This window comes from Orcinus orca, chromosome 3 (assembly GCF_937001465.1).
Source record: "Orcinus orca chromosome 3, mOrcOrc1.1, whole genome shotgun sequence".
In the NCBI taxonomy this organism is placed as follows: domain Eukaryota; kingdom Metazoa; phylum Chordata; class Mammalia; order Artiodactyla; family Delphinidae; genus Orcinus; species Orcinus orca.
Genome location: NC_064561.1, coordinates 72,492,397 through 72,513,010, shown reverse-complemented (window position 1 = coordinate 72,513,010; position 20,614 = coordinate 72,492,397). Strand labels below are relative to the sequence as shown.

General features: G+C 51.0%; 1 protein-coding gene and 1 long non-coding RNA gene across 3 annotated transcripts in view; one reads left to right on the top strand and one right to left on the bottom strand.

The window, feature by feature from the left end:
* The window catches only part of LOC117197562 (uncharacterized), a 213,941-nt gene that overhangs the window by 111,809 nt on the left and 81,518 nt on the right, over positions 1-20,614 (top strand). The gene's annotated exons all lie outside the window — the stretch shown is intronic.
* CXCL14 (C-X-C motif chemokine ligand 14) lies at positions 676-8,881 on the bottom strand. 2 transcript variants are annotated; one of them, XM_033409859.2, is made up of 4 exons: positions 8,578-8,854; positions 8,298-8,403; positions 4,423-4,536; positions 676-1,639 (listed from the first exon to the last, which is right to left on the bottom strand). In XM_033409859.2, the coding sequence occupies exons 1-4, from the start codon at positions 8,639-8,641 to the stop codon at positions 1,507-1,509; spliced, it is 417 nt and encodes a 138-aa protein (XP_033265750.1). In that variant the 5' UTR covers positions 8,642-8,854; the 3' UTR covers positions 676-1,506. The 2 variants fall into 2 exon arrangements, with proteins under 2 accessions (XP_033265750.1, XP_004282148.1); XM_004282100.3 differs by having other exon boundaries at positions 1,551-1,867; positions 8,578-8,881.

Here is a 20,614-nt window from a genome sequence, read left to right as displayed (position 1 = left end):
GGATCCAGGCGGGCACAGAGGGGCCTGTTTCAGGGCGCAGCTGACTGGGGTACCTGAGGTGTGGGGCTGTGGGCAGTTTGTGCAGAGTGCAAAGTGGCTTGGTCTTGTGGATATTGAAGGAGCTCACATCTACCGAGCGCTCGCCAGGCCCTGGTGTCCTGAGCGCTTTACATGGATTGCCTCCTTCAGTCCCCAGAAGCGCCGTGAGGTGTGTGCGCTCATCATCTCCATCCTGCAGGAGAAGTGGACCTTCAGTGTCACCTTGGCTGTGGCTCCCACACAGCCTGGCTGCGGAGCCCTGTAGGTGGGCACTTCCTGCCCTTGCCTGAGCCCCACTAGAATCCTGGGGCCCTGGACCCCAGGGGTCTTGACGGGTCCCGCATCTACTGCCTTCCCTAAATGAGGATGGCAGAGTGACCCTGTGGTCCTATAGGCGCCGACCTGGCTGTTCTGATGAACCTGCCCCAGGTGTGGGAGCCAGGCAGGGAAGAAGCATCCGCCTCGAAGCCTGGCTTTCTGTCTTCAGGACATTCTATAGAGGTGACGGTGTTGACAGGTATCGGGAAACACAAGTTTTCCTCCCCAGCGCATCTGTCCCTGTTTATTCAGGATGTGGTAAACATTTGGTTGTCATCCTGGCTTAATTAAGTAGAAAAAAAAGTCAGTACTCTAAAATTTTGGTACATTTCAAATATGTTTTATTACTTTTCTTTTTGTCTTAGAAAGAATATCAAACCTGCATGCAATGCTAACGGTTTCTGACATTTACATAGCATACGCCACGATATGCAACACGGCACATACTGAAGGGACATGTGTAGAGGGGGCCTTCCTAAGAGTATATTTACAAAGGGAAAGGCGTGTGGTCATCTTAAAGAGGGCTGCACCGAAGGAGGACTGCACTGTTTAACACTGAAGAATTACGTGGGGAATCACAGATTGCTTTAGTACTGCATGTTCCATTGTCATGAGGAAAAGAAACATGCTTTGAAGGTTTTCCCTCGTCAACAGCATGTGTATCTGTAGCTGTATATTGTATGTGTATTTGTATATTTCTAAGTTTTCTCCTAAGATTTTCGCTACAGCATCAGTAACTCCACGTGGTTTTGAAGCAGTGAAACTTTCACAAACGCTCAGGTTGGAGAGAAGACCCAAGGACCATTCCTTAAGGACCTTCCTTAAGGACCATTTATTTGCCTCGCCATCCCAGTATCTTGGAAATGTTTCCTGGAATGTGTAAAAATTAACCCCGGGGATGAAGCACATTTCTGTGGCAGCCAAACTTGAGTTCCTCAAAGAACAGATGCAGAGAGATCTGCTTCTGCTTGCCCGACAACTGGGGCCATTGGGACCGCTGCTGAGTCCCCCTGAGGCTGTGACCGACCATGAGCCCAGGAGAGCTTGTGGCAGCTGTGCCGAGGCGCCAGGACCTCTGAGCGGAAGCTTCCCGCGCTAGGAAGGGAGCAACGCTGCTATGAAATGTCTCAAACAAGTTCCCTGTTCCTCCTAGGTGCTTATAAAGCTCAGATGTATAGTGATGTCTGGACAGATACAAAAAAGCATTTTTTTCTTTTTTTTTTTAATAAAGGAAAGGCATGAGTTTCTCCCCTCTTCGGTAAAAAGCAGCTTGTGACGAAATCTGGAACACAAGAGAGAAGGGTCTCACATCTGGAAGCCTTTTTGCACACAGCTATAAAATGTAAAAACTGACCCCCGGTAAAAAGTGCTTTGTAACAATATTTAATTTGTGTCTTATGCCTGTGAGAAAGAAAGGGTTTGTTTTTTTAATCTGCAAAGCCCTTTGCTTGTGTCCCAACCGGTGTGAAGCTTTCCCGTCAGGGGTTTTTCACCCTATTCTTCGTAGACCCTGGGAAGAGAAAACACCCATTTCAGTGGCTCAGGACGAGGCAGGAAATGCACAGGCCGGTGTCTGAGCTCCTCTGCACCTGGCCTGGGGAGTGCCTCTCCCAGGACCGCAGGAGCCCAGGAGAAGCAGGGGACACTTCAGAGGAGGCCAGCACATGGGCATAAATGCTCACCTGAACCTGGCTCTGTCCTTTCTACACAGCCTCCACCTCTGCAGTTTCTTTTTATCCTCAAAGCTCTAGGAAGCAAACCTTCTTGGTATATGAGGAAACTCAGAAACAAGAGACTGAAAGTCTGCCCAACGAACACTGAATGTCAATGGTGGCGTGGATGGGGGGAGGGGCAGAGGCATCCCTTCCCTCCATTTAGGCTTGTGTCTTTCTTTGTATTTAGCTCAAGAATACATGTTCTCCAGAAAAAAATGCCAGTTCCAGAAGCTGCTGCCTGAAGACTGAAGGGCGGTTAGTGGGGCTGGGGCTGCCACAGAGGCCCGTGGCTCAAGGTCACTTCCTCTAGTAGTTACCAGGCCTGTGAGCGCTCACAAGCTGACTTCCCCCTCACCTCCGCAACCATCTCTGTTTAGATACTTAAATCCCCTCCTTTCTGCCGCATGGCTGCCGTGGGACCACACGTCACGTCCAGGTCGTCCCCTGCTCCTTCCGCCTCGTTCCTGATTTCTGAGTAATTATGCACCAAAGTCAAATGCCTGCTGCTGCTGCTTCTGGTGGCAGCTGGAAGCTCTGGCTCTGAGCTCCTGGAAGCCCTCTAGTCTCGCCCCACAGCCTGGGCCGGCCGCTGCCTTCTGTTGTCTCTACTCTAGGTTCAGCATTCTCTCCCTCTCTCTGTCTCTGCAAAGAGGACTTCAAGATGGTTCCTTTATCTCCACAAAGACATTTTCAACCTGTACAGAGGGAGGGGAGGCGAGGAGGACAAGGGAATGCCCACATCCTCTCCCAGGACACCTCAGCATTCCAAGAAGGAGGGATGAACTCATTTTGTAAGGAAGTGATGGGAGGCCTGGTAGCAGAGGTGCCCTTACCGCTCTCATCTATGGATTTTGCAGCAACAAAAAGAGCGGGGCTGCATGGACCCAGGCTTGCCTCCTTTTCATCAAAGCTTGGCCCCAGGTGGAGGGGTCGGGACAAAGGCTGGATCTCCCAGCAACCTGATGAAGACTTGCCCGCGCCTCTGTGAACCGGCCCTGCAGTCAGCCTCATTCCACTTTTGATGATGCAGGGCCCAGAGGGTGACTGGACAGGAGGTGTCCCGTGTTTGTCATGTGAGCTGCCTGCCCTGACCAGAAAGAGGGCTTCATTTCCAGTAGATTTATGGAAAATAATCTCTTGCTCTCATCACTTTCTATTTCAAGCAATTGTGGATGAGGCAGTTTTGGAGGCAGCACAAAAGGCTCAGGTACTGGGGTTGGGCCCAAGTGTCAGCTGTGGGAGAGATGGTCGTGGGCTGAGCTTAGGGAAGTGCTGGGGGTGGCGGGGAGGAGGGGCGATGGGAGGGTGGTGTGGGTACCCGCTGGAGGGAGGGGAAGGTGACGCCAGGAGACCTAGCTTCCTGACTTGTGCTCCCAGACAAGTCACTCCCCCCAACTTAGCCTCTGTTCCCCCCTCTGCGGGATGAGGTGCAGGCACCAGCTCCTGAGGAGCTCACCTGTGTGTGTGTGTGTACGTGTATGTGCACGCTTCCCTGGTCATGCTCTGCAGATTCAGGTGTAAACAGGCTCTGAGTGTGTGAGGAGTGGGTATGCTCTAGGTCAGGCTCACCTTTATGTAGCATAGGGGAGCCAGGAACTTGCCTCCCCCTCTGAGGCCAGACATGGGACCCCAGGAGATCAGAGATGGGAAGCCATTTTCTGATAATGGGAGAACAGCCCAGACCAGGTTGGGGTTAGGGGTCTAGTTCAGGACTCTGGTCATCTGGCCACTGCTGCCCCCTGAGGGTAAGAGCAGTTCTGATTTTAGAGGGTCAAACCCAAAGTCCCTCCCTGCACCTGTACAGGAAGGAGTTTATCAGGCTTCTGGGCAGCAGGGGGCATGGGGCACCCTGAGGGGAGACTATGTTGTTGGCAAGGAGTTGTCCTCATCATCTTATGGTTGTACCCACAGTTTTATAGTTAATAAACCCAGTCACTTAAGCAGCTGTGTTTCACCAAACCACACAAATCACGGAGAGAGAGAGCCATGCTGGGCATTCACCCAGCCATTTGACAGAGGGAAATTGGGGGTCAGAAAACTTAAGTTACTTAAATAAGGAGAGGAATTAGGACTACCCTAACTTCATAAAAGTTAGAATGAGACAAACTTTAGTTCGCAAAAGGATCAATTTTCGATGCTTACAATTGTCCAAGAGAGCAATAAGTGTAGCAGTAAGTTAAGTGGTGAGTTCCTCATCCCTGGGAGTATGTAAGCCATGTCTGGGTATCTGCTTACTGTGGCAACTGTAGTGGGTGTTCATGCCTTAGATGGGGCTAGATGACCTAGAAGGGGTCTAGACTCTGGATCTGGTAGGGTGGTGGGAAGGAAGGTGAGGGGCAGTGGGGCATACCTGCGCTTCTCATTCCAGGCGTTGTACCACTTGATGAACCGCTTGGTGCTCTGCAGCTTGGGGTGCAGGCAGTGCTCCTGACCCCGGTACCTGGACACACTCTTGGTGGTGATGCTGAAATGGAGCAGAATGGGATGGAGGGTTGAGAAGCCTGAATGACAGCCCCTCAGTGTGGCCTGTGGGTGGCCCTGGTCTGTCCCAATCAGAGCACTGAGAGACTATGGCCTCCTCCCTCCTTTCAAGGAAGCCTACCCATATGCTCGCTCCCTGGCTCTTTGGAAGGTTCTGGTTGTCCCCTTAATCTGACTCCACGTTCGGGTCTAACCCTGTGCAGAGTGATGGGCTCTCACTTTTCCCCCTGGAGCCCTCAAAGTCTGGGACAGTCCCCCACCCCCGAGCCTACCCCCATGCAGGGTGTTGCCCACAGCACTGATGGCTCCCTTGGGGAACGAAGGTCAGGGGACTCTTCCAGCTCCTCTGAACCTGGGATTGAGAGGTGGAGAGAGCTAATGCCAGCGAAGTATGCATGCCAAGACCTCATCCTTGGATGTGAGGAGCTCCATGGCAGGGCTTGGATGTGCCGTGGTCTCTGTCTGATCTTTCAAACCCTAGTTCCCCTGACCCTCTGCAGATTGTTCTGGGGCTGGGCATTTGTTGACCCTGAAGCTAAGTCTTGTTGGCCTTGAAGCCCATTTTGATTCCTGAGCATGAGTCCCAGTTATCTCACCCTTGGGCAGGAAAATAAGACTGCCCTTCAAGTCTCTATCAGCCAGTGTTCCAACACCATTGGAGGTCTAGCCATGTGGTAGAGAAGCAGGTGGCTTTATACAGAGCGTAGGGCCTGGGTTTGAATCCCAGGGCTGTCTGTGGGACCTTGGGTAGCCTCTCTGAACCTAGTTTGCGTATCCATAAAATGGGTATAATAAGAGGACCTACCTCTTAGGGTTACTGGAATGATTAAAGATATAATCTATGCAAAGTGCCTAGCACAATGAATAGTTACTGTTATTAGCAATTGTCGTGGAAGATGGGATGGCCAAGAAGAAGCCTTAGTGTGTGAGGTCCAGCCTGGGAGGGAGGAGGAAGGGAGAGGCTGCTGCCCAGCACTGCTATGCCCCTCTCAGCCAGGGCTGGGCCAGGGTGGCAGGAGTTCAGAGGAAGCTTCTGGGTGGGGGAGGAATGATGGTGTTCAAAAATGAGGGTCAACCTAGTAAACATGGAAAACTGGAAGGTGAGAGGTGAAGATGTCACTCCTTGGGAGGTGACACGCAGGAGCGAGGTATGGTGGTGGACTGGCTGCTGGGCTGTGGGCTGAGGGGGCAAAAAGGGGTGGTTGGAGGTTGGGATGGGAAGAGTGGGAAGGGAGGGACAGAGGTCAGCCAGCACCGCATAGGCTCCTAACAGTGAAGTGTCAGGATGCCTGGGCCAAGGTCTGGAAAGGAGCAGGGTCGCCATGAACTCTGAGTCTCCCAGTTGATGGGGAGAGGAAATCGAATCTTGCTACCTGAATGGGGGCAGAATATTTCTGGGCAACCTGTTCTCTTTGCTCCCCTGTGCTCTGAGTTTTCAGGGCCTTCACCATGGCCTGAGCCTCCCAGGGCAGGGACAGGTCTTGTGGTAATGCCAGGTGACTGGGATCTGCCTTCGCTGGCCCTCTCTATGAGACCTGTGGCTCCCTGGGTCCCTTCTGCTAGGTCTCAAGCATGGGGCCGGGCTTCAGAGTAGAGTCCAGGTCCCCTCCCCCATAGTACCTAGTCGCTCTGCAGGAATTTAGCCCATGCTTTGCTCTCTGCCTACAGTGCTGCCTTTGCACTTGGAATAAAAGGCTGTAGCCAAGCCAGATAAAAATCCCCTCCTCTGTAAGGTCAGCGTACAGTCTGAGGATCCCAAATCCTGAAGGTTGGGACAGCAGGGGAGGACGCTCAGCCCTCCCACCACGGTGCTCAAATGCTCAGTCATAACACGGGGACTTTGAAACTTGGTTGTGGGGTGAAGACGTGAGGATTTCTGCCCCCAGCAATTGTGCAGAAATTCTGGGTCCTGTGTGCCTGTCCTCAGTGGTTCTGGGATACCGAGGGTTTCAGCAATAACTCGGGGTATATGAAACAAATTGCCCCTTCTAGAATCTTGGCTCTACTGGATCCTTCTGAGAGCAAGGACTCCCACTTGCAAAGCAAGCTGCGTCCCAAGCCTCATCAGAGATTTCTAGGTGACTCAGGGTGAACTGGAAAACTTCCTTTAGTTCAGCTTTGGGGCTAAAAACCGGCTTTGGGAAAAAAAGCACTGGTGCCTCATGTGATCTGGAGAGTCTTAGGAGCTTGAGAGGGGAGAAGACCTCCAGCCCTTCAGGGAGGGAGGTAGGGTCCTGGGTATGGGGTGGAGGTTTAGAAGAGGGTGACTGTGTGTGGATCTCATGAGACCCCTGCAAGTTTTCACAAGGCTACATAAAGCCTTCTCATGCACTTGCCTGGCTGTCAGTTTTCTCTCTATTCTGAAAAGTATAGCCACGAAAAAAGGCAAGCCTGTTTACTGAGGGTTCTGTCCTTTTGAGATGTCACTGCACCTCATACCCTGCTCCTCCTTTCCTGCAAGGACTCAACAGCTCAGCTTGGTGTGTGGAGCATTTTTCAGCACTGAGAGGAGTGCAAAGTTAACGTCCCTGTCATTTTCACCCCAAGAGAGCTGAGAACCCTGAGGGGCTTGTAGCTCCTCCCTCAGCTGTGTGACCTCTAGCTCCCACCCAAAAGGATTTTCTAGCAGTTTTTCTGGACCTGGGTCTGCAAGGCAAGGGGCAGGGCAAAGGGGCAGGGACAGGAGGCTAATTTAGGTGCCCAGGAAGGAAGGCAGGGGGGTTTAGCTCAGGCCCAGTGATTTTCTGAATTTCCCTAACTTCAGCCTGACTGCACAGACCCCAGGTGGCAGTGGAGGGGGGGCGCGGTGGGAACTGCCTTTGCAGACACTGTGTGGAGGCCTTTGGGCCAGCGGGGCCAGTGAATGGAAGGCACTTGCCCAGACTGAGAATAAAGTGTGTCCTGTTTCTGGGGGAGGGGAAGAGGGGCCAATGGTCCGTGGCAGATATTTGGTAGCTGCTTTGCCAAGGGCTCCCTTCCTGGCCAAGAGCGTATTGATGGGGAAACAGTGGTGCTGGCCTCAAGTGGTTAATTGGGAAGGCAGGGGAGCAAAGGAAACGCAGTGTTCTCTCGCTCTGCCCCACTTTTTAAAATATTCCCCGCATCCCCACCAAGCAGGGCTTCACCCTCATGGCACGTTAACTCCAACAGAGCCCTTTCCACAAGACTGCTCAGGAACCCACAGGAGTCCAGCTGGTGTTGGAAGAGTGAGGATCGTTCTCAAAATGCAATCGCTAGAAGCCAAAAACCAGACGGCCACGGTCCCCTGATCAGAAAAAGGCCCTGAAAGGAGGTTCTGAGGACGTCAGACAATGTTTGCTTTAATTCTTTCTCCAGTAACAGTAAGGCAGCACGCCTCACAGTTTGGGTTCCAGTTTAATAGTTCTGGGTGTATTCTGAGTGATTTCAATCTGGGTGTTCTAAGTTGGCACACCGAAGCCATTTAACCCTTGATCACCCTAGAAAGGGGGGGCAGTGCAACCCCTAGGCTACCCATTTGAATCCTAGCAAGGGTGAACTCCTCGGAGAGGCTGTTTCCGGACAGTACCGTGACCCTTTTTTCAAACTCTCTTCCAGACTGCCGTGCCAGCGTCCTAAGGACTCGCTAGGCAATTACAAAGGCTCCGCCAAGGCCTTGACAAAGGCTGAGAGAAAGGCTTGTTAGCCCGACCCAGCCCCAAGCTGCGCCGCAGCACCCAGTTAAGAGCTGAGCGCACACGCTCGCGGCGAAGAGCGAGAACTCACATAACCATTTTCTCCTCGCAGTGCGGGTACTTTGGCTTCATTTCCAGCTTCTTCACGTCGCTGTAGCGGATCTTGGGTCCCTTCCGGGAGCACTTGCATTTGGACCCTGCGAGAGAGCGCGCGGGGAGCTGCTCAGTTGCGCGAGGGGTCTCCTTCGCAACTCATTGACCACCCTCGGTGCCCACCCAGAACCCCAGGGATCCCGGGGAGCTTAGCAGTTGGCGTTGGGGGTTCCCCAGGACGGGCCGGGCTGGCGCCAAGGGACCTCCCAGGCACTCACCGTCCACGCGCGCGGCGCACAGCGCCAGGAGCAGCAGGAGCAGCGCTGCCGTCAGGACCCTCATGCTGGCCGAGGGGCGCGGCGCGGGAGCAGGGGCTCGGGGAGGGCGCTCGCGCGTCCGGGCGCCGGGCTTGGCTCTTTCTACCCGGAGCGCGCCTCCCGGCTCCACTCGCTCCTGCTGCGCCCGTCGGTGGGAGCCTCGCGGCTGTGGCACCCCGCAGCGCTCTGCGCTCGGCTCCGGGCTGTCTCCACAGTCTCCCTCCGCCCGCCCAGGCCTCTTTTAAATCCGCTCCGAGCTCATTAATATGCAGAACCACTCGGTGACTCACTGAGATTTCTCAACGCGGTTGGGGGGGGGGGGCGGAGACCTTCCCCGCCCGCCGCCCGCCCTGGACCGCGATCGCAGCAGCGCACACTCAAAGCCACGCGCGCACTTGCACATTCAGACTCACATCCGCGACCCTCTCGCTCTCACACACATTCTCCTTCATACACTTGCACACCCAGGCTCCAGCACGCACACAGAGCCAGAGCCAGTGCTCGGGCGCCACTTGACGGTGGCGAGGCTGCTTAAGGGCACTGCTTTTATGATTCTCGTGGTTCCCTCTGGCCTGCTGTTGTGAGCCGCTGGGAGACCCAGGCCCGAGGCCCAAATTCTCGAGGAGACTTGAAAGGGTTTTGGGGCAGGTGCCAGGTGTGAGTGCCAGCAGGCCTGACTCCTAGAGCGTGAGCTGTCCCTGTTGGGCCAGCAGCACTGGTGGCCAGAGCACAAGGCCAGGTTTGGAGGGTGGTCACCGCAGGATGTGCAGCAGCAAAGCCATGGCCTGTGGTCCCTGGAGCTGGCTCAAAGAGTGTGTGTGTGTGGAGCTTTGGCTAATCTGGAAGGAAGGCTTCCAAAAGTCTGTGGGCCTGTGGGGGGTGGGGAGAACCAGGTGGGTGGCTCTCTTCACTGTCACATCATTCTCCAGAGTTAGGCAGTGGCTGGGCAGGGAGACGTGACAGTGGTAACCATCTGGATGAAGTCCATGTTCTAGACATTGTGCCAGGATGTGTGGTGTGGCGGTGTGGGCCCAGGCATGGTGACAGAAATTCCTGCTCCACTATTTACCAGTGCAAGTGACTTAGCCGCTCTACACCTTGGTTTCGTCATCCATGAAGTGTGAGTAGTCACAGTGCTGCTGTGAGAATTCCATAAGATCATACCTAGAAAGTGTTTGAGTGCCTGACTAGCTGTTGGTGCCCTGGAAATATTACTTATTGGCATCATTATTTTATATATATCTATTATATATATATATGTTTATATATATATATATGTTTATATATATATAGTTTTTTACAAGTCCCTTTCCAAGTTGGTATTTTAATTTCTTTACTTGATGGGCACTGGAACAGGCTCAGAGAGAAGAAATAACTTTCCCAAGATCACATAGCCAGGACACAGGTGACTGGGCCAGGAGGGGCCCTGGTCGTGTGGCTGCAGACCTGGGGCTCCTGTCCCTGGGCCATTTGACTTCCTTCAGGCATGTGTGCCCTTCACTTTTTGGTGAAGCACTTCCTTGAAAGACCCAGCAACAGGAGATGGAGTGTGTCAGACTCCGAGGGTCCCTGGGCTTGGCTTCCAGACCAGACCTGGAGCCAGGGCAGAAGCTGCCAGGTTCTGCCAGCTCACACAGCTCTGTGCTGTCAGCCCAGCGGCCCCCTGAGAGCTCAAGTGCCAGAGAGGATCCTGGGGTGATGGGATGGGCAGGCTGCTGAGGATTAGAGTGGGAAGAATCTCTGCTGTCTCTTCCTACTTGGAGAGCCTTGGCTGCCTTGAGGGGAAGCTGAGCCATGAAGAGCCAGCAGAGCCCGTGAATTGGCTTCAGGCCATGTCCTGAGTCCTGTGCAAGCAGCTGTAACTATACTTAAAGCAAGGCCAACAGATGGACACTTGGGTTTATGCAGAGGATAAGTGCAAGGGAGTGATTTTGGCATTTACATTAATTTTTTAAAGTTTAAAATTATTTTTTCTTAATACAAAATTAGCATGTTTGTTACAGAAAACACAGCAGAAGAAAATATAAAAAATACACACACAATTCCACCCACTCAGCAATCTACACCAAGATGCTACAGTGTTATCTTTGCAAACCCTTCTGTCTTTGCTTACATGCAAGTGCACAAATGGGATCAGCATGCATGTCCTGTTTAATAACTGCTTGTTTTACCTATCGCTATATCAACAGCACTGTTCATGTGACTGGTTGTGCTTCTACAATATCTCTTTTAATGATATTGTTTGAGGCCATATAGTATAATGGCTAAGAGCTTGGTGTCTAGAGTCAGACTGCCTTGGGTGTGAATCCTAGCTGTGTGACCTTGGCTTGTAACCTAATCCTTTTAGGTATTGATTTTCTCATCTGTGAGATGGGAATGGTAATTGTACCTACAGCATCGTGAGAGTTAAATAAGATGGTGCATATAAAGCTTTTAAGGTGGTCTGTTGCACAGAGTAAGTGCTCAATAAGTACTATTAGTAGTAGTATTTTGGTTGCAGTGTATTCCATTGTACAGATGCACCATAATTACTTTAAGTAATTACTCCCTGCTGGACATTTGGATTATTTTGAATGATATATTTTTACAAGCAGTGCTGTGTGACAAATATTCTTGTAGCTTAGTTTTGCAGTAGCCCTTTAAAACTTGAATTATGTCTCAGAAATAGAATCACTGGGCTGTGGGGCATGTGCATTTTAAGGCTTTTAACAAATTGCCCTCCAAAAAATATAGTACTTTGTTATTCTGCAAAAGGAATTTCTTTCTTTCTCTCTCTCTCTCTCTCTTTTTTTTTTTTTGGCTGTGTTGGGTAGCGGGGGCTACTCTTCGTTGCGGTGCGCAGGCTTCTCACTGCAGTGGCTTCTCTTGTTGTTCTAGGCCACTCAGTCTTCAGTGGTTGGTTGTGGTGCGCGGGCTCAGTAGCTCTGCGGCATGTGGGCAGACTCTCAACCACTGCGCCACCAGGGAAGTCCCAGGAATTTCTTTAATACCAAGCTTTTGCAGAGCATGTGAAATATATATCTATATATTTAACAATGTTATTTTTATCACATTTGTTTCAAGAATATGCTGATTAATTAAGTGGGATCTAACAGCACTAAGGATCATGGGTGCTGTGCTGTAATAGGAAAAAGTAGTTGACCCTAAAAATAGGGACCAATGTTTCCCAACTTCCTGGGCCAGACCAGAGCTCAGACATTCCAGTGTTTTGTCCCCATTTGTAAGCCTTAGTCTGTGTATGCTCATCTTTGGTTTGCAAAATACAGCCATTGTATCTTTGCAAACAGAGCTTATCCCCATTTGTGTGAGCAACTGTGGGGCTGTGGGTCTAGGAGAGGATGGGGGCCCCTGCTGCTGGTGGGTCTGTGGGTGAAGCTGCTCAACTGGGAGAGGGAAGGCGGGGCTTGACCCTGACTTCAGGCACAGACTTTCTACTGAGCTCAAGTGGGGAGTCTGAGTAGGTGGAGGTTCACATGGGCGAGGTAGTTCTTTGCACGTATAAAGGCACCACGTGATTCAAGTGGATCCCAGGGGTATAGTGAAGGACTACACATGCGTCCTGCCCTCTGGAGCACAATCCAGTATGTATGCGTGTGTGTATGTGTGACGGTGCCAGAAGCTGTTTACAGTCATGCTGAGTTCTATGGAAGAGGTAGACGCAAGGTGTGGGGGGCACAGTGGAGGGAGGAAGTAGTAGGAAGCCATTCCTTGAGGGCTGAGACCCTGGGGATTCGCATATTTGTCACGTTCACATTGATTAAGCACCCACTGCATGCCAGGTTCTGTGCAGGGTGCTAGGGATTTACAATGAGCAGAGGCAGACGTGTGCCTGTCCCAGAGGAGCACAGAGTCTAGTGGAGAAGATAGACATTAATCAAATGACCAGAGACACCCATGAGATTACCCCAGAGCTAGGAGTGATGAAGGGAAGCTGGTGTTATGAGACTCACTAGGGGATCTGACCAAGGAAGTACCCATTGGGTTGGCATCTGAAGGATGAGAAGGAGTTCACCAGTTGACAATGGGAGGGAGGGCATTCCTGCCCCTTTACAGTCCCTGCTCCTCACACAATGATCTTCTGGGGGAGCCCCTGCTCAAAGCCCTTCTGGCTTCTGATCTCACACAAGAGTCCCACTCAAGTCCCCAGCAGGGCTCTATGGGGCCTCGTGACCAGCATCTACTACTCTCCTCATGGCTGTGCTCCACCACACTGCCTTGTCTTATCCCTCAGATATGCCCAACCTGTCCGCATCTCAGCATCTTTTTGCTTGTTGGCCCCTCTGCCCAAACTGCTTCCCTAGCCAGATGTTGGTGTGTGACCCTCTTCTCCTTACTGAAACTTCAGCTTGAGTATTCACTCTTTAGACCCCATCGCACTAGCATCCCTGCTACCCCAGCAGTCACTCTCTGCGCTGTTGACCGATTTTAATTTTTACACTGTATGTACAACTTCACATTGTGCTATTTTCATGTTTGTTCTGGAGTGTATTGTGGGTCATCCTCTGATCTCCTCGTTCTGTGAAGTAGGTACTGGGTCTGTCTTGCTTGTCCTTTGTGCCTGCAGCAGTGTGTGGCACATAGCAGGGGCTCATTCCATATCTTTTAAGTAAATTTAAAAAAGCATGTTTCAGGAAAAAGCCCAGGGGTGTGAGAGAGCACTGCTGAATTCAGGCTGTGTAGACTACAAGGTCATGGGTGTGTGTGTGTATGCATATGTCTGTGTGTAGGGGGTGGGTAAGGGTGGCCATTGGCAAGGCCATGTTCCCAGGAAAGCCAGCTCTTCCCCAGGGCATTGGCTTTAGAAAAGAGATCGCTGAGAGGAAGAGGAGGTGAATGAGCAGGAGTGTGGCTTCAAGGAAACCCCTCAGGTATCTGGACACCACCTCCTAGGTCTACTGAGAATTTGCATCTTGACTGGTCAAGGTTGGTTTCCTGCCCTGGGAGCTGGGAGACATTTGGATTCCTCTCCACCCCACCCCAGTTCTTCCCAGGACTGAACTTCTCAGAGCGAGGAGTCCCTTTATGCTTCCCTGACAGTACGGGGCCATCCTAGACTCCAGAACTGGAAGGGACTGACACCCCATCTAGCTATTATTGTACAGATGAGGAAGCTGAGGTCCAGAAATGGGGTGGCTTCATACAAGCCTTCCAGAGCATGAATGTCAGCCTGGTCCTGCCCCCAGCTTCTTAGAACATAGTGAGATCCTGGGCTCCAGAGACCTGTTTGGTCCTGTCACCACTCATTCCATGTGGGAACCTCAAAATACCTGCTCCTATTGGGTAGTAGAGCTGCTAGCTGAATGCAAACCTGGGGGATGCCCCTTCCTCTCTAGCCGCCCCCTCTGCTGGAGGTCTGCATGCCTCTCTGAGAGTCCAACCTATGGAACCTGGGGCAGTCAGCTGCTTCATCTTTACTGGTTCTTCTTTAGCACAGTCCTGCATACTGATCCCCTTCCCAGGGCCTTGCTCTGAGGTGGAGGGGATGTAGGGCTAAGGTCCCCCAAGTTCTTTACGCTTGGAATGTTTAGGGAACCTGCGCAACATAAGCCCAGAGGAAATGGTGCAGGGCATAGCCAGGCGGTGTTGAATTGGGCTCCAGGCAGCCCTGTGGCAGCAGAGGGTTAACTGAGGGTGCTGCGGATTCCCCGAAACACACGAGAAAATGCTTGCAGCAAATATGACAAACCAACAATGAGCATTTATTCATTCAGTACTACCTCACTGAAGACAAGCATCTTTACTATGTTAAGAATGCCAGCAAAGATATTTTCAAAGAAGGCCCTAATGTATAAGTGAGCAAAGGACATCAAAGGACAATTCAGGGGGAAAAAAGAAAGAAAAGCAGTTATTAACCAACTCATAAAAAATGTACCTCCTCATTAACAATCAAGGAAAAGCACATTAATGCTGTAGTATCATGGCAACTGTGTTTTGGTCCTGCTCAATAATGAAATATTTATTTTAAATAGTAACATCCAAAGCTGCAAATTGAGGAAAGGCCACTTAACCTTTACTGGTGGGACAAGATTTGGGGGAACCATATTTATAGTATGTAGCCAGAAGGTTTGAAGTAAAGTATTTCATCCTTTTAATCCACTTCAGAAAATCCATTTTAAAAGTTGGTAAAGGAGCAATGCCACATGCAAAGATATTCCTTGTTAAAAATAGTTAACCCGAATGCCCAACACTGGCGGAATTGGTTAAGTAAACAATGAAAGCTTCAAATGAAATATTATACTGGTATGAAGACTCATGATTACAGAATCTGTGGAATTCCATGGAGTAAATGCTTATGCAGTAAGTAGAGACAACATAAGGTCATGTAAACACTGTGACTGCAAGTATGTGAAACAGCCACCGCTGTATAAAGGATGGCAAAGAAAGAGATACAAACGTCTTTCTCTTTGGGTGGTAGGACTTTGGGCATCGTTTAAAAGCTTCTCTCCTTGTTTTCCAATTTATTTGAATGTTCGTATCATAAAGGAGTGCATTCCTTTATGAATGCATGCAGGAGCATTCACTCAAAACAGTGAGGCCTGGGGCAGCCTTAACTCCATTTGGCAGTCCCCCATGCTGGGCGATGGGCATGCCTGCCCAGTAGCTGGCACCGCAGAATAGGTACGTGGAGTCCTTGGCGGTGCAGATAAGCACCACGCTGAGGGCCCAGGCGCCGTCTGCAGCGCTCTCCCTGCTTCGCTTGGCATGGCTTACTGACCTGTCCCAGCAGGCTTCCCGCTGCCTTGTTCTGCCTTGCCTGATCACTGCTTCCTGTTGGCAGCGGGGTCTTAGCTTCTGTGGAGGTCCTGCCAAGCCTTGTCTCCTGACGCGGGTCCCGGCGCTGCCCCCAAGCCTGCGCTGCCCCTGAGCCCCTGCCGGCCTCCAGCCACACCCTCGCCCTCTATTCTTCAGTTCCTGGAAAGCTCCAAGCTGCTTCCCAACTCAAGGCCTTTGCTGGCTGCCTGCTCTGCGCAAAGACTCCTGCCTTTGCCCCTGAGCCAGACTGGTTGCTGTTTTACCTCACGAATCTGCAAAGAGGCCGTTTCACAGGGACACCTTCCCTGACTGGGCACATCGGACCCTCCCCGCCCCTCCACTGTCCCAGTCTGGGAGAGCCCATGGCTGTCAGCGCGCTCCATAGCCCCATTTTTTCTTTAGTACAACTCCTCACATCTACAAGTCTCCTTCAAGGTTTTCCCTATCAGTCTATGAGCTCCAAAGGGGAGGGTGGCTGTTCTGTGTCTTTCTTGTTTACTCCAGTACCCCAGCACCAGCTCAGGGCCTGGCACACAGTAGGTGCTCAATGCATGAATGAATGATGAATAAATTAATGTGTATCACAGTTAACTGCAGTCTAGTGAGCTCTGGAGTCAGACTTTCTGGCTTAGAATCCTAGACTACCACTGTGCCTCTGCTTCCTCATCTTTAAAAAGAGGATAGTAATAATAATATTACAAATGGACTGCGGTGAGAGTTAAATGAACTAACATAGGACAAGCACGGAGCATAGTGTTTTGCTGCACAGTAAGTGCTCCATAATTGTCTGTTCTTGTTTTATTTTATTATTATTAAATCTCCTAGACTCACCCGCCCACCCCCAATCTGTGGGTTTGCTTGGCTAATTCCTTTTGCTTCATATGTATAAAATGCTTATATAACATTTACTCTGGTCAAGGACTGTTCTAAATGCTACACAAATATTAATTTATTTAATCCTCATAATAACCACATCACGTAGGTTATACCCACTTTACAGATGGGAAACCGAGGCACAGAGAAGGTAAGAAACTTGCCCAAGATAACTGGCAAGTAGCAGAACTGATCTTTGACTCCAAGCAGTCTAGCTCTAGAGACCTGCTCAGAACAGCCATATGCTGTCTCCTAGGGGGAGGGAATGGGGAAATACTCCCTCATCTTTTGCCCAGGTCTCACCACTGCTTTCCTCTCCCTGTGCTGCTGGCCTCTGGTCCTGAGCTCTTCTCCGTGGAGGGTATCCCAGAGTTCCCATCCAGCTGGGGTTACCAGTTTTAGCAAACACAAATACAGGATGCCCATGCAGTATTTGGGGGCACATTTATACTAAAAAAGTGTTCATTGTTTATTGGAAATTCACATCTAACTGAGATTCCTGTATTTTAACTGGTCACCCTATATCTAGCACCAGAGGGTGGCAGCATGGTTTTGGGCCACTCACCTTCAAGTGGTGGTTTCAGACACACAGACATGGAGTACCCTGGGGTCTGCCATGGTAGGGGTGGGAAGGGGACGGATAGGCACAATTGTGAACTCTCTTGGAGGGCAGAGTGGGCCTTTAGGCTCTCGCGGAGAAGGAGGAGGATTTCGTACAGGCAGGCGATGATCCAGGAGGACTTTACAGGTGGAGGCAACAGTTTAAGCAACAGCTCAGTGAAGGTCAAGGGCGCGCTAGTCAACAGGGCATGGCAGGGACTGTGGTGGGGGAGGGTTGGAAGACTGAATACATAGATCATGGCCAAATTGTGCAGGGCCTTGCGGGGGTGCTGAGGAGTCTGGGCTTCATCACCTGGGTCATAAGGATCCACTGGAGAACATCAAGCAGGAGGGCTATATGATTAGGTTTTGCCTCTTAGGAAGATCTATTGGGTACAGAAGGGATGACAGAGCTGGAGGTAGGAGGCAAGAGAAATCTTGGTCAAGGGACGTCCTTGACCAAAGAACAGGGGATAAGCACGTTGTATACTTATTCCTGGAATTCTTTGCCTTTTCCTGAAAAAAGTAATGCATAGAGGGAGAATAAAAGATGGTTCTCAGTCCTGTTTGTTATCCAGAGGGAGATGTTTGTGATGTTGGTGTTTTCATTTCTACCAAGCCTCTGTCAGTGGGTCTCTAGCGCCCCAGAGGAAGGAGCACAGCAGAAGGAAGGATGTGATTGGGTCTGGGGTGAGGGTGGGGTTGTTCCTAATTTGCTTCTAAATCAGTGTCTCGGGCAGATGCCGTAGGACAAGGTCGAAGGCATTGCTCAGAGGATGTACCTGCCAGGTGAACATTAGCCTTAATTAATCTTGTGTGAAGAACACTCTTCAAGCAACTGTCTGAGATACATTGCAGTTTTCTGTCTTAGCAACTAGTCATTGCTTCTGAACACATACAGGTTCCTAACAGTGAGCGATTTAAGGCTGTAAAAGAATTGTCATAAACAGCTCCCTGGAGCCAAGAGCACGCCCCAGCTTTTAAGCACATAATGGAATCATATCAAAAAGCATGGACGGGCGGCAGGAACCATAAATCCTCCAAGTGCAAAATCTGTCCATTGTGAAACTTGTACAGAAGGGAAACCAGATGTGGATGCTGGGGAGAGAGGCAGCAGGAGGGATCGAGGCAGCGGGAGCTCTTGGGGCTGGAGACGCAGAGGAAAGGGCCCTGTGCACAGGGAGATGCCGCCCACTGAGAGCTGGCAGAGGCTCAGGCCTGGGAAGCAGGGCGGGTTTGCCCCGGTTTGTGTGGCTCGGGGGTCTGGCATCAAAGGGAAAAGGCAGAGGCTGAAGCTAACGGTGCTTGTTGCTGCTTCTTCAGCTGGACCAACACAAGCATTTTATAAACTTTTCCAGAATTTGTGCCGTTGAAGACACAACACTTGGAGCAGTTCTTTAACAATGGGATTGAAATATTACAAAAAGACTAACTTTGTTTATCATGTAGAGGAAAAGAGTAACTAACGAGGAAATCCCTTTGGATGGGGTACAAGTGTGTTTGCCCAAGTGGTCCTCCTTGGCCTGAGATGGAGGAGGGGGGATATATTTTATTCTGATGTGCCAAGTCCTTTGACAACATCAAGGTAAACACTTGCTGAGCACCCACTCTGTGCCAGGCACCGTGCGGGGCTGCAGGGGCTGCAAGGAGTCTGGTGGCTCCGCAAGATGCCTGAGGTGGAGGGAGGCAAAGGCCTGTGGGCTGGGAGGAATCCTTGAAATGGGCTCCTGATATGAGTTCTGATTTCAGAGGGGACGATGGGGCAGTCCCATTCAGAGAGGGGGCAGGAGGGCTGTCGTAGAGTAGGTAGGCTTGAAATGGACCTTGAAGGGTAAGAGGGATTTATACAGGCAGAGAAGGGGTGACAGAAGGGTGGGCCACAGGGACAGAACAACAGCGGTAAAGGCCTGGAGGCCAGAAAGGGTGTGATGAGTCAGGGAGTAGCTATCAGATGATAGAGCATAAGAAGAGGGGTTGTGGGCAATGGAGAGCCTTGAACGCTGGTGTCACGAACTTATAATTAAGTTGGCTGGAAAATTGGATTTGGTACCTGGATCTGTTTCAGATCACTTCAACTACCATCTCTGAAAAAATAAAAAAATAAATAAAAAATAAAAAAGAGCAAACTTCCTAAACGAAACAGCTATACTATTCTGAAAACAGTACAACAGCACTGAAGAGAAGAAAGGGTACCCTGGAGCCTTCTACTTTACCAAGAGCTAGTCCAGTCTGAGCCCATGCAGACTTTCATATAATTACAGTCATACTGTACAATCGTGTATACTTGTCTTTCTGTGGTACACATTATGTCATAACCACTCCTGCCCTATTTAATCCCCTCTTTAAATGGCCTAGGGAGGCTTAAAAGGACCCTGGGGTAAAATAGACTTTCTGAAATATGAACAATTCCCAGCTTGGTGGTTTTAGTTTGCGGTTCTCAAAAAGTTTCTCCAGTTTTTATCTGCAATGGTTTGGAGAGCCCTTGAGGCCTTTCTCCTTCATTTCACTTAAGCACATATCCCCATAGTGCCAGGAAAAGTGACCCTGTGTCACCACTTGCCCAGGTTCCCAGCAGGTGGCTGGGTTGAGCTGAAAAACGCCACATAGCAGGACTGGGATTCACGGTGGGGCTCTGGGAATACCCCTTCATACAGCAGGCATCAGGCCCAGTCCCGCAGGGCCCCAGGTCAACTCTCCAAAAGTCAGTATGCTGAAGGGCCAAGGCACTGAAACAACAGTCTACCAGAACTTGGTTTCTGGTCACTACTAGTGACATTTATGGGTGTTTGGGTCTTGCCAAGGCTGCGCGTTTTCAGTGTATTTGGTGGTTGACACATTCTTATGTAGTTTGAATTTTGGGTGTCTTGTGTGTTGCAAAAAGGAAAACTTTCTAGATGAATTTTCAGTCCAGCCTGTTAGTTCTCCTGACTCTGTAAATCCCCTGATTGGCTCTGTGAGAGGCAGAGAGAGGGACTGCATTTCTGGGAGTGTCTGGACAGTAGGGATTTGGGGTGTTCTCACCCAGGGCTCACACATATCCCTCCCACACCCATGGCAAGTTAAACCACTTTCAGGGAAAGTTGTCCTGGGGATGTAAGGCTTCTAACTCAGAAGAGCTATGTGGACCTGACTCTCATCAGGCGGGACCTCTCACCCTTCCTCCTCGCCCACCATGGGCAGCTGGGGGTCTGCCGTGGAGAGGATGAAGAGCAGAGGAGGGCCACCCCACCTCTGCCCTTGGCCCTGGGCCCTGGCCAGCCTGCCGGGGCCTGGGAACTGCTCCGTGGTCCCTGAACGCCTTTGCTCCACGTCTGGGTCTGTAAAATTGCTTGGAGCCCCCAAGAATGCACCACACTCCGCTTGCAAAGGAGCCCTTTATTTGTAGATTTTTTTTTTTTTTTTTTTTTTTGCGGTACATGGGCCTCTCACTGTTGTGACCTCTCCCATTGCGGAGCACAGGCTCCGGACGCGGAGGCTCAGTGGCCATGGCTCACGGGCCCAGCCGCTCCGCGGCATGAGGGAATCTTCCTGGACCGGGGCACGAACCCATGTCCCCTGCATGGGCAGGCGGACTCTCAACCACTGCGCCACCAGGGAAGCCCAGATTTTTTTTTAAATGAAGTCACCTGGTGCCCTTAAGCTCTGAGCTTCTGAGAGGGCTGAGGGCCTGAGCTAGTGGAGGAGAGCACAGAGCCTGCTGGGGAACTGTAAAGCTCGAGCATTTCCAGGGCTGCTGCTGGCGCACCCGCACCCTCACCTCAACACCCGGGCT

Excerpts from the sequence above, each read along its gene's own strand:
- CXCL14 (XM_033409859.2), bottom strand. The coding sequence starts at position 8,641 with ATGAGGGTCCTGACGGCAGCGCTGCTCCTGCTGCTCCTGGCGCTGTGC. Across the intron at positions 4,537-8,297 it reads TGCGAGGAGAAAATGGTTAT|CATCACCACCAAGAGTGTGT; the intron begins GTGAGTTCTCGC and ends GCTCCATTTCAG. Across the intron at positions 1,640-4,422 it reads GCCTGGAATGAGAAGCGCAG|ATTTCGTCACAAGCTGCTTT; the intron begins GTATGCCCCACT and ends CTTGTGTTCCAG.